Source organism: Gekko japonicus, unplaced genomic scaffold (assembly GCF_001447785.1).
Source record: "Gekko japonicus isolate JY-2015 unplaced genomic scaffold, Gekko_japonicus_V1.1 scaffold805, whole genome shotgun sequence".
In the NCBI taxonomy this organism is placed as follows: domain Eukaryota; kingdom Metazoa; phylum Chordata; class Lepidosauria; order Squamata; family Gekkonidae; genus Gekko; species Gekko japonicus.
Genome location: NW_015173146.1, coordinates 169933 through 183092, shown reverse-complemented (window position 1 = coordinate 183092; position 13160 = coordinate 169933). Strand labels below are relative to the sequence as shown.

The following is a 13160-nucleotide window of genomic DNA, read 5'->3' as shown; positions in this document are numbered from 1 at the left end:
AGCCAGGTAAGTTGCAGAGCTTCCCCCCCCCCCCAGTCCAAACAGTCCAGTGGCACCTTCAAGACCAAGTTTTATTCAGGTCCAAGCTCTCCCTCCTCTGCGAGGACAGATCTGCATGTTCCCCCCCCCAATAGCTAGCAATCCCAAACAGTCCAGTGGAGCCTGAGCGGTGGGTGTTGTCTTCTGACACACTTCCGGTGATGTCAGGGGGTGTGGCATATGCAAATAAGTTATGCCAATGAGTTATGAACTCCTGCACCTTTTTCTACGAAATGACCCCTGGTTTGACTGCCCTAAAGAGAGTTGCTCTGATCTAAACCCCTCAATTTCAGTGGACTCAAACCGGAATAACTCTGTCGGGGAGTGCACACTGAGGCTCCCAGGTACAAGAGCTGGGATGAAATCCCCAAGATGAGTAGGGATGCCAGCTCTGGGTTGGGAAATTCCTGGAGATTTTGGAGGCAGAGCCTGGGGGAGGCAGCTCAGCAGGGTACACGCCCACACAGAGTCCACCCTCCAAAGCAGCCATTTTTCTCCAGGGGAACTGATCGTGGCCATACGGAGAGCAATTCTAATCGTGGGAGATCTCCAGGTGACGCCTGGAGGTTGGCAACCTTAAATGAGGAAAGCACTCTTTCGAGAAAGTGGCTCAGAGATCAAACAGAAGCAACCAGCAGCTAGATGGACCTTGGATTCCTCTCGATGGGCCGAGAGTGTTGCCTGACGAAGGGGACCCCAGATATCCGCCAGCACCCTTCCCACATTCCACGCATGGTAACAGTTAAGGAAAACCACAGAGTTCAGGGCCGTTCCCCTCCACAATGCGCTCCCTCTTTCCCCAGTGACAAGAACCAGAGAGCCCCCCTCCTCCCCTACACGGCTGCCAAACTTCCTGAGGAGGGGTCTCCGCTGCTGCTCCCAGGTTACATGATCGGGGTCAGAGCGAGGGACCTCAGCGGCAGCATTCATTTCCTGAACGAGGCGAGTTCTCTCGGCCATAAAGCTAATAAGAACTTCCTCGCATGGCGAGGCCCGATTGACAGAGCTACTTGTCAGTGACCGCGGAGTGGGAGAACGCTGGTTTCCATTAACGGGTTACGATGCCAGGTGCCACTAATAAGGTCCATCGGCAAGAAACAAGAGACCCCAAAGCTGGCCTGGTAACTCTGGAAGTAATCATTGTCAGGACCAGGGCAGGGGGGGGGAGAAAAGAGGGGTAGGAGAAAGGGAAGAGAGAAATGGGGAATTTCAGGCTGCAGAGAATTCCAAAGTGCAGAAAACACATCACGATTAACGCGGCTGTCGAAAAAGCACCAAAAGTGCAACAGGTCAGTGACAGCTGCACTCATCTCATCCACTGAACGAGGATCGATACCCAGGCAACATGACCAGATGGCATTTATGCAGTACCAAAAAAGAGAGAGAGAGTTAAATTAACTTTGAAACAAGGAGTGGAGGTGAGTGGACCAAAGGAGTAACTGCCCACGAATCCGGCACCATTTATTTCAACAGAAGAGACTTAATTCTCCCCCAAGTAATTCAAAGTGCTGAACTTGGGGAAAGACTGGGTCCCTGCTTCTTGGATGGTGGGCAGCTCTCTCATTAATATCGCCGTATTTAAGCATGTTTGAACGGCGGGGCTTCCCGCCCACCCCTCCCAACGCGCAATTAGAAGCCAAAATCAATACCGACATCAGATTAAGTATGAACTTCCTGAACCTAGAAGGAAACCTTCTGTTTTAAACAAATGTACAGTTGCAAACTCCATGCACGCTCAATTAGTCAAAAACTTAAGTGCCGTTTAAAAAAATTAAAACGAGGAGGGGAAAACTGCACTTCTTTAGGCGTTTCGATGCCCTTAATCAAAACGCAGCTCAGCTGGAATGTTAGACCTGTATTAATACAGAGAGCTTTTTGCTTTGCGGAAGGTCAAGAATACCAGCTCTCATTTCAAAAGACAAAAAACGGTGGACAAGAAAGCTTCCGCAGAGACGAAGGCCTCCACTCTCAAGATCTCTCCCTGCAACATCCCTAGGAAAATAAAGCCTGTCCCTCGCTCTCTTTCATTCACCCCACCAAGCTTGTGCTCTGCCCTCCACAGCCTTAGAAACCACATCTTGCATACAGTAAATACCAGTTAGCATTGACATTTACCAATAATGCCAAATGTCATTTTTCTAAGGCCAGTGTGAAGTGTCAAAAACGATCATCCACCTATGGCTGAAGCCCAAATTAAATCCTCACCACGTTTTCCACTAATTTCTTCTCAGTTCCTGGCATTCCTCCGCCACCGTTGAGAAATAAAGTTAACATTTACCAGTAAGTTATGGAAAGGAGGAAAACGCTGGCCCATTAATGGGAGGGATTGGGACAGTCCCGAGACTGATTCACAAACATCACATAAACGTTCCCCAAACGAAAGCCACGTCATACCTTTTATTCACCTAAGGTGCTTGATACATGTACCAGCATTGCTTCATCAATGGCAATATTTTCAGGCCAATGAAGACGAAATCAGGTCACAAGCATCATTTCCATTCGCTTCTGAGGATGCTGAGAATTACCAGTCAATGCGAACACTCACCAAGTTTCTAAAGTTTACTAGAACACAGATTACTCTGATAATTTCTATCCATGTGTCATTTCACCAGGAAGTCCTTTGGATCAGAGGGCGACAGAATTAAGCCCTGCAACTATATTTTGATGCTTCGACCTTTTACAGCAATTGATATCTGGGTTGCAGAACCTTTGGTTTCACCCAGGAGTCCACTGACCATTGTTGACTGTGGTTCAGGAGCCTGGGCACACTGCGCACTGGGGGTGGGGTAGGGTTTAATTACACAGGGCCAAATGCATCAAAGGTTAGCTGCTCAGACCGAAGAATGCTGAGGCAGAATGGGCTGTCCCACTGCGGGTAGCTGCGACACTGGCCACATATCTAATGGGTTCCCACCAATGCTCCCTCTAAGCTGTGGAGTCTTGTGAGCAAAAATTCTACTTTGTGAGCTACTGGCATTAAAGTTGTGAGCCAGCGATTTGGCTACTGCATCAATTAGTTTGTCTGAAGCCATCCTTCCTGAGCTAAGACAAAAATGTGTGCGCCAGAGGCGAAAAAACTGTGAGCTAGCTCACACTAACTCAGCTTAGAGGGAACACTGGTATCCCATATTTAAAAAAACAAAAACAAATACCCTTTCACAGAGAGAGAGGTACCAGTCCAGCTGTGCTAGTTCCTCATTTACAGGGAACTACTGATCCAGAGGAATGTTGACAATGGTGAAAGAGAGCCACCAGCGTGGTGCCGTGGATGAAGGGGCAGACAAGAAGAGGAAGGATTGCATTTATACCCAGCCCTTCACTACCCAAAGGTGTCTCAGAGCAGCTCACAAACTCCTTTCCCTTCCTCTCCCCACAACAGACACCCTGTGAGGTAGGTGGGGCTGAGAGAGCTCTTGACAGAAACTGCTCTCTTTCAAGAACAGCTCTTAATAGAGCTACGGCTTGCCCAAGGTCATCCAGCCAGGTGCAAGTGGAGGAGCGGGGAAACAAACCCGGTTCTCCCAGATTAGAGTCCACGCACTTAACCACTACACCAAACTGACAAGGACCCTAGGTCTGAAGCTCCGCTTGCATTGTGGAAGCTCACTGGGTGACCTGGGGTCCCTCACAAACTCTCAGCCTGGCCTACCTCGCAGGGTTGTTGTGGGGTGAAATGGAGGCAGGGAGAACAATGTTCTAAAAGCTGCTCGAGCCCCAACCAGGGAGAAAAACAGGATATAAACAAGCACATATGCAAACGCATCCTCCCTGAAGCGGAACTGTAGTTCTCACCTCCTTAGCCCTCTGCCGTTGCTTGCCCACCTCACCTGGCTGTGTGCCAAGGCCAGGTCTGGGGCCCACTCAGGCATGTGGGGCTCCAGACAGTCACCGCCCCCTTTGTTTCCATCCGCCTCGGCCATGATGAATTAGTGCTAGACTGTGCCCACCAATGGTAAGCCAGGCCATTTCTTAGACAGGCCACGTCTGTGGGCTTATCTCCCAGAGCCAACTTTTCTCCCCTCAAGAAAAGTAACTATAATGCATTAAAAATACCAGAATTACTTATTTTTGATTGCCACAGGTGTTGCTTCATGTCTGTCAAGGGAGAAAACATGACAGCCATTAAAAAAACGCTATTCAAGTTTCTACTTTCATACTCATAATTTGGAACAATCAGGGGAAATTCTAATTGGACAAAAAAACGGCTGCAATGCAAAGACTGTCGATCAACTTTGCCAAGATCTAACTGGTTCAGTGCTAAAAAAATTCCCACACAATCTCCACCCTGTTGCACTCCTGGCTAGACTGAGCACCGCAGCAAGCGTGGGTCAGAGTTTATCCCTCCGCACTGAGAGATTGTGTGGGATTAGCAGCCACACTGAAAGTTCAAGATCACACGTTGCGCCGCAACTCTGCAGTAGCCAGAATATGATTCACAATTCCTGCAAAACTTGAGACACGCAAAACACCATTCAGTATTCTGGGTCTGTTTCCCGTTGCATGCAGGCATTTGCATTTATGGATTTATATCCCGCTTTCCTCCTGGATGGGGACTCAAAGCGGCTTAAGAACATTGTTCTCCCCTACTTAGTTTTCTCACAACCACCACCCTGCAAGGCAAGTTCAGCTGAGAGAATGTGACCGGCCCAAGGTCACCCAGCGAGCTTCTACAGTGGAAGTGAGATTCAAACCCGGGTCTCTCGGAATCCTCTTCTGACACCCAAGCCACTATGCCATGCCAGCTATCGTTCTGCTACGACAGACTCACATGACTACCTTTCTGCAGCCTCCGGTGTGTGTGCGTGCCATTCTCTCTTGCTTCCCAAACCACCCAATAAAGTCAGCCGAGAGTATTCCCATTGTTCTGGGGAGAAACAGAGCCTGAGAAATAGCCATTGGCCCAAGGACACCCTAGACCAGGGGTGGCCAAACTTGCTCAACGTAAGAGCCACATAGAATAAACGTCAGATGTTTGAGAGCCGCAAGACATGAACAAATATTACACGCATGTTTTAATTGAAAAAATGCAAATTTGCTTTTATTAATATTAAATTGATAACTTTAGATGGGGGGGGAGGGGAGAAAGAGAGAGAGGAAGAAAGGTGGAAAGAAAGTGGAAAGAAAGCAAAAAGATAGAGGAGGGAGGGAGAGGTGAAAAGAAAGGAACTTTAACATTAAATGTGTCCTCCAAGCCCCCCCTCCCACACACACACTGGCTTGGAGAAGGGATTTAAAGAGACAAATGCCTTCTCCAACGGGTTGGGGGGGGGGGGCCTTTGAGAATGCATTTAAAGTTCAAGTTGCTTTCTGTCTCTGCACTGACTGGGGAAGGGAAGACCAATTGGGGAGGCATGCCTCCCCTTTGCATCCCCAGCTACTGTAGCGGGAGCCGCACAATATGTGTGAAAGAGCCGCATGTGGCTCCTGAGCCACAGTTTGGCCACCCCTGGGCTAGACCGACAGCTGGCGCATCCCACTTAATGCCTGCCCACCACAAGACACACAGCTTTCCACTAATCAATTCTTTAAAACATTTCTTTCCTGCTTTGCCCCCAGAGAGGTTTCCCAAGGCATGACAAAAGCTCAATACTTTTCACCAGACGCATGCCTGAGAGGATAACAAAACAGAGCGGCTAGGGGAGGCTGCCAAGATGCATCCAACTTTCTCCCTGAATTTTGGAGTGTTGAACCACATGGTCTTGTCTTGCCAAGTTTCTGACCCAATGCCTTAGGAAGCCAGCATGGCAGTGCCCTTTCATTTCCAAAATTGTTCAACAGCGTACAGTGCCCCAGGTCTCCTGCCCTTTGCCACGGGCACCGGGGTGCACTTTCCCATTGATAAAACACAGCAAAAAAAAGTGGTCTGGATGCTACTTAAGGGACAGCCACGTCAAGATTATTTTGCTGCAAGGTTTCAACAACACACAGACTGCATGTCCTCATCGGCAAAGCACAGCACACAATGAATCTGGACCCCATCGCGCTTCATCTGCCACCCAGACTGCTTAGTTGCAGTGTGTTATCGCTGCACACAAGAGCGTCAGTAATGTAATGGCGGGCAGAGACACAGGTGAACTCGAAGTGGCGGCAAACCATCCCTTCTCCGTCTCCAAATCCAGAATTCATCCGGAATGAAAGAGGAGTGAAATGCAGCTCAAAGAGAAACGTCAAAATAAAGGAATAAAATTCATTCTTCTCTGCCCTCCAGGCATCATCTGGAGACCGGTTGTTCTGACCGGAGACAGCCTTCACACACTTGCTTTTAAAAGGGATCGATACCTGGTCTCTTTGGGTTAAGGCCAACTCAAAAATGGCTCGAGCAGTCCCGCATTCTTGTTCACCTTCCATCTCACTTAAGCGACAAAGGGAGTGTTGACTCTCGAAAGCCTAAAAATCTTCTTGTCTCTAAGGCACTGCTGGATTCAGATCTACTTGTCTGCCCTCTGGAGCTATCTCACTTAAATGTCATCGTCATCGTTTGACATGAAAGCTCACACCCTGAATAAAACTTTGTTGGCCTTAAAGGTGCCGCTGGACTCAAATTTTGTTCTAATCCTAAAAAAGCTTTTCTAGGAATAAGCCCCTCTGAATACACTCCCCCCCCCGTTTTATTTGGCAATGCATATAAATTCATTACACAAGTGTAAGCACATCATCGGAACCTCCAAATTTTAACCAAAAAAAAAAGAAGGAAAGAAAATACAGGGTTAAGCCAAGATTAGGGGGGGGGAATCACATCTTTGTCAACTGGATTATTCAAAGCAATATCCTGTCCAAGCACAAATTGGATCAGTGGGAACCAAGTTGCCACAAAACTATCGTGGACTTTCTCTTAGTATGATTGGATAGTGCCAACAGTAATCCGCGCCATCATAAAATAAGACCATATATGATTAAACCAAGAATCAATGTGGGGTGGCAAAGGATTTTTTCCAGTAAGCAGCAACAGTATTTCTCGCTGTGGAAAGTAAAATGGAAATTAACTCATTATGTTTTTTTGTTACCTGTGAGCAATGCTGACTCTAAGCTGTGGAGTCCTGCGAGCAAAAATTCTACTTTGTGAGCTACTGGCATTAAAGTTGTGAGCAATGTTCCCTCTAAGCTATGGAGCCCTGTGAGCAAAAATTCTCCTTTGTGAGCTATTGGCATTAAAGTTGTGAGCAGGAGATTTGGCTGCTGCATAAATTAGTTGGCTCTGAAGCCCTCCTTCCCGAGCCGAGACAAAAATGCATGAGCCAGAGGCTAAAAAACTGTGAGCTAGCTCACACTGACTCAGCTTAGAGGGAACACTGGTTGTGAGTGAGCAGTTTGGCTACTGCATAAATTAGTTTGCTCTGGAGCCATGAAAATGTGTGAGCCAGAGGCCAAAAATCTGTGAGCTTGTTCACACTAACTCAGCTTAGAGGGAACACTGCCTGTGAGGGGATTTTGATATTCTAACAAGAAGATATCAGGTAGAAAATTTAATTTTACACCCATAATTAAAATAAATATGTAGATGAACCTGTTTTCAAAAGGACAGAAGGATTGGGGCAAGACCACCACATGTGGAAAAAGTCACCCAAATGACCACACACCCTGCCCCTCTGAATACATGGGAGTAGGATTCTAACTGGGACTCTTTTATCTCTTTAAAAGGCACCAACCTAGGCACACTTAGAGGGAAGAACACCACACCACACTCAGATCTGTCTCTGAACTCACAAACATAACAGGGCCATATGATCTTGTGCATATCCTTACAGTGCTCGGGGAATTATAGGAGTGGGCTCACTCCTGTAGATGGTGTAACCCTCGGCACCTGACTGGCGTTCAGCAAATCTTTCATAGCACTTGTCGGGCTGAACATCCCCTAAATCCTTTCCAGGCAAATCAGGTAACTTTTTTTTTCGATTCTGTGACACTCTCTCCACCCCCACCCCCAACGGGGTGCCGCATTCTTTCAAACAAACAAAAGAGGCAGTCCAGCTTTTCCTCTACTGAAGTGTGAGACGGGAATGATTCTCCAAGACAGATCTGACAGATATTTGCATGCAGAAAACTACCGAATCAGGGAAAGGGCTATGCCAGAGCCCTTCCCCCTGGCATGCTAACTTTCTGCAAGCAAGGAGTTTTGCTCTCGCTGTGGAGGAGTGTTCGGCTGTGTGAGCTGCCCAGCTGCAAGGTCCGGAGACACTTGAGCAAAGAGCAGCACACGCCCGCCTGTCTGCTGTTTGGCAGAACAAGATTCAGAACAACCCAGAGAATCCAATGAGGTGCTCCATTTTTAAACCAGTAACAAAAATTACTCAGCCACCAGAGTAACACATCGGTATTGTGTTTTGTTTTGTTTTTTTTAAAAAAAAATACCGGGGGAGGGGGTATTCAGGCCGGCCTACATCCGGGCGGAAGGAACATCGCTCATCAGCCACACGTATTGTTTCTAGAAGCTGCCGGTCAAAACCGGCCATCAGACTTCTGACGGAATATACAATCCTCCGTCTCACGCACACACGCAAGCTGCCTGGGTATACTATGCACAACGGCACTGCCGTAATTAAACGTGTTGGTTCATTAAAACACTTCAGGGCATCTCTGACACGGTTGCGTTGAATCACGATTAGCAGCCTGCCTCGTAATATGTTTGCACAGTATTAGACACACGAGAAATATTTCTTAACTCTATCTATCCAAAGCAAATGTTTGCACACGGCTAAACCGATGCTCTCGCTGACACACAAGAAGTAGTTTTGGTTTTCAGTTCTTGCAGGCAGAGTTAAGCAGCTGGCTGCGGGGGGGGGGGGGGGGGGGGGACCTTTTTCCCCTGCAAGATAGAACCAAAGATCCCCCAGATCAATTTACAAGGCTGGTCGCTCCTAGCTCAGACGAGCAAAGCCATTAGAAACAGACTCCCAAAGCAACCACTCACATTTAAAAAAAAATGATATGTTTGTCGCAAGGCAAAGCTTTTCTGGAATTATTCTGAGTTTGTCCCCAAAGGTACCAGGAGACGTTTGTTCAAAACAACAACAGCACAGAGACCAATTTCACTCAGGACTGGAAATAATTTCTTCGCTAAGCTGACGTGGAGATCTTTCATCCCAATAATTTAGAGTGCTGCCCGATCTCAAAGAGCGCACACGGACAACCACGTTTTGGTTAAAAATAAAAACTAGAAATCTATATACGTCTCTCAATTAAACCAGTGCAGTTCAAAACAATGCTCAGACATGCCAGGGGGAATAACCAAAATTCTGCATACTGCCCTGCACAGAACCACAGAAATGCTGAATAGGTTGATGAATTCATTGTGGGAAGGGGGTGGGTGGGAGAGGCCTATATCGGCAGACCGCCGGAGTGAATAGCAGCATCACTTTCCAGGGCGAGAGTCACAGCAACAGGTCGGGAAGATGGAGATGCAAACTGGGTATTCACGACACAGCAGAAAGAGTGCATTAGTGTCAACAACCCAATACCAAACAGAATAGCTCCACAAACATGTGCTTGTACGTCGGGGAGAAACCTATCAAGACAATGGTCCCGTTCATTTGTTGTAAGAAAGAGCCAATGAAAACATTACCAGTGAAAACAAGAACCAGTACCTGGATAGTTTGGTAATACAGGCATCACACATAATGTGAGAATTACTTGATTCCAGTCCAGGAGCACCTGAAAATCCCATAGGATTGTCAGGGAATGAGCTTCCGGGAGTCGAAGCAGTCCCTTCATCAAACACCCCCAAAAATCTTGTTGGTCTCCTAGACTCAATCCAGCAGTTTCACTACAGACCAGCTGTGCACTGAAAACAATGAGAACTACTGAACACACTTATTAAAAAAAACCTTCAAGTGTACACTGTACAGAGACTGCACGTGCATTTACTGTAAACATGTGAAGCGTGGAATCACAGATACCAAACCAGCAGCTCAAGAATTCACCCATGAGACTCAGTACTCAGATGGCTTTCGGCTGAAATGGGGCCGCTACCCACATAAGGCAACGGGGCATGCCTCCGGGAGATGGCCATGTGAGCACGGAGTCCCATGGACCAGATCATTCGCCTGACCCGCATCACCCCGAAACCAGGCCTTCGTCGGGAGGTGCTCCTTCGAAAATTGTCATGAAGGTAACAGAAGCCTGTTTGGCAAACGTTGATGGTGTAAACAAGGCCTGGGTTGGGTAGCCACACCCCTGCACGCAGGTTGACAGGACAGCCTTTGAGACTTGGAAGAAATGTGCTCCTGTATGCTGCGAGGGGTTCCAAAACAGCCCCCCCTTTCCCTTCACAGTCAGGAGCCCAGCTGACAGAAAAGCGAGAGGCCAAAAGGAGCAGTTTTCTAGGCGGCAGCTGAGTCCCGATCACCAGGGAAGAATTCATCTGGCCGCCCTCCCTCCGTCGGAGACCGCGTGGACACATTTGGGCATCAAATGCCACACAAGCCCCCCACCCTCAAGTCTGCGGTCACCAGCCCAGGCCTCCTCTTTCTAGCTTTTGTCTCCCACTTGAAAGACCAGCTTCCCAAGATGTGCTTGGTACAATTCGACACCCCGACGCGATATCTGCGGGACAAACAGGCCTACCACAAGGAAACCTGGGTTTTGCCCAGTGAGGACTAGCGGATACGGAAGAAGGTCTTTGAGAGACTGGGGGGAGGCAGCAAATGAAAGTGACCACAGTCAAAAAAAAGAAAGCAAGGCCAGGGGTCGGGCCAAGAGCAAGTGGAGAAGGCACGTACCTGTGTTGTTCCACCGTCTCATTGTCGGGCAGCTCCGCCCCACAGACGCTGCAGTGCTCCCCCAGGGCTCGGGCCTCGGTCTTGATCCCCACCGCCAGTTCCCCGAGCTTGCTGAACAGCTCCCTCTGAATGAAGCCCTGGGGCAGGAGGCCCCCGTAGGCACTGAAGTCCATGGAGACGGCAAGGGCTGGCTGCATGTGCAGCCCGGGCACCATGGAGGCGGGGATGCTGAGCATGGAGTCACTTTTGTGGTTCGGGAGCACCGAATAGAGGCCCATCGGCTTCTCGCCGTGAGACACCATCAGCTCTGGCCCGACCGGCGTGCCCGGGATGGCCTCTGGGGGCTGCTCCACATTCTCGTCCCGGGTGTAGTGAAGCTCGCGGGCACTGGTGATGACGCTGCTGCGGGTCGGGGTGCCGGGTCCCTGCTTACCCTTGTCGTCGGCCTTGTCCCCGGCGGAAGTGCCCAGGTCGGCCGTCCTGGGGCTCTCGTGGCTCAAGGTCTCCTCCACCTGCATGGCTTCGGTTTTCACTTCGGACACGCTCGGGCGGCGTCCGCTGGCCGCGTGGGAGTCCTCGAGGGCGTTCTGCTGCAGAGCCCCTTGCAGCAACGACTGGCCGATGGACATCAAGCTGTCCACGGCCGCCTTCGTGGGACTCATGGCGGACAGCCCGAAGGAGGTGGAGACGGAAGGGCTCTGCTCCACCATCGTCCCCGTCAAGCCCTGGCTGGCCAGGCTAGAGTAGCCGCTCTCTTCACTGGAATGCTTCGAGATGAGAATATTCTTCACGTATTTGGGCTTCCGCTCCTCCTCCTCTTCGGCGGCGCCGTCGGCCATGTTGACCTCAGTGTCGTTGTCTTCGGAGGCCTGGATGGTCTCCAAGATCTTCAAGCACTGCTCCTCCAGGTACTCGATCTCCAGGATCTCAGCGGCGTACAGGAGGTCATCCAAGTCCTCCACTTTCGCCTGCAAGGTGGCAGTGTAGGCGTACTCCAGGATCTGCTGGAAAGTCTTTGGCGAGAGAAAGTCCAAGGTGTAATGCTGACTGTTGCGGTGGAACAGGATCTCAAACATCTTACTAGTGCAGGCCAACACGGTCCGGTGAGCGTGGAACTCCTGGCTGTCCACCAGGATCACCACGTCACACAAGGTCCCCGCCAGGCGCATCTGGTTGGCTTTCTGCAGGAGGCCCGTGGCGTGGCTGGGGTTCTGGAGCTGTATCAGACCCATTTTAGTCAAATCCATAATGCTCCCAGGGTCTAGGCATCAGGGAGTCCTGCCGCTGGACTGGCTGGAGCGGGCGTCTTTGCGGCTCAGATCTCTGCACGAGAGGAAGAGAAAAGACACCTTGAAACAGGCACCTATCGAGAGCCAGGCATCTCTGGGAAGCTGGCGGGAGGGACCCAGGAAGCCGAGCAAAGACTATTTTTAAAAGTCGAGGCCAATTTTTTAAAAAAATCACAATAGTTTTAAAAAGCAGGGGAAAGGGGGCGGGGGGTGTTAACAGAGGGGGGCAGAATGCCCCATCTGGCTTTGCCCAACAAACCGCCCTTTGACATAGAGATGTTGAAGAGGGAAGGGGGAAAGGAAAGGCAGCCTGAGACCCCCCTACCGCCGCCCAGAAGAGGGGCAGGCCACCCCACCCGAGAGCAAACCACCCCACCAGAGCCCCAGGCCCGACCCACAGCTCACAGAGGCCTCCCTTTCAATGCGCACACCTCCCAAGGGTGCAGCCGAGTGGCATACAGAACACAGCTGGCATGCCAGGGACTACGAGCTGATTCAGACACCCGAAGAGCCCAATTCGGCCACCCAAACTCCAAAAAAGTCTGCAGCTCCACCTTCCCCCACCCCAGCGTGCCCTGACACCGCCACTAGGCAAATGGCCGGGCTGGGGGGGGGGAAGCTTGGTTCCCTCCCTCCCCCTCCCCAGAGGCGCACCAGGCTTCCGTCCAGCCATGGCAGCACTCAACTCCGGGGGGGGGGGGGGGGGGAAAAAACTTTTGGAGGGGATAAAAGCTTCTTCTCCCCAGCAAGTTTGACACGCGAAGGTGCCAAAGGGAAGACCGATCGCCAGCCGCAGAGCTTTATACCGAATACTCCGACCCCCAATCCCTCCCTGCCCGACTCTGAAGACCCCTCCCTCCTCCCCGTTTTCTGCCGTCAATGCAACGGCTGTTGGAGCCGGGGCCACTCACTCACACACACACACACCCAACGCTCCGTGGAGAGCCCCATTTCTGCAGGGCTGACCTTGCCCCCTGGATCTCCCCCCCCCCCCACACACACACACACTGGGCTCTTCTCCCGCTGCTCGTCGTCGTCGCCCAAGCCCAGCCTGAAGGAAAGCGCCGCTCCCGTGCCCGGGGGGAGAGCCAGAGAGGCCTCGATTCAGCACGTGCAG

General features: G+C 50.4%; 2 protein-coding genes across 2 annotated transcripts in view; both read right to left on the bottom strand.

Moving 5' to 3' along the window:
• LOC107119747 (zinc finger and BTB domain-containing protein 16-like) overlaps positions 1–3959 on the bottom strand; it is a 239183-nt gene extending 235224 nt beyond the window's left edge. Inside the window, exon 1 of the mRNA XM_015422329.1 lies at positions 3862–3959. Coding sequence (XP_015277815.1) covers positions 3862–3959 — 98 coding nt within the window. The remainder of the gene's footprint in view (positions 1–3861) is intronic.
• A 6672-nt stretch (positions 3960–10631) lies between these two features.
• On the bottom strand, positions 10632–12516 carry LOC107119746 (zinc finger and BTB domain-containing protein 16-like). Its single transcript, XM_015422328.1, has 3 exons — positions 12449–12516; positions 10755–12077; positions 10632–10662 (listed from the first exon to the last, which is right to left on the bottom strand). The coding sequence occupies exons 2-3, from the start codon at positions 11999–12001 to the stop codon at positions 10632–10634; spliced, it is 1278 nt and encodes a 425-aa protein (XP_015277814.1). The 5' UTR covers positions 12002–12077; positions 12449–12516.
• Between the last annotated feature and the right edge of the window lie 644 nt (positions 12517–13160).

Bases quoted from the DNA above. Each gene is read 5' to 3' on its own strand.
- LOC107119746 (XM_015422328.1), bottom strand. From the start codon at position 12,001: ATGGATTTGACTAAAATGGGTCTGATACAGCTCCAGAACCCCAGCCAC. The intron at 10,663-10,754 runs GTACGTGCCTTC...GCCTCCCCCCAG, and splicing joins GAGACGGTGGAACAACACAG to TCTCTCAAAGACCTTCTTCC.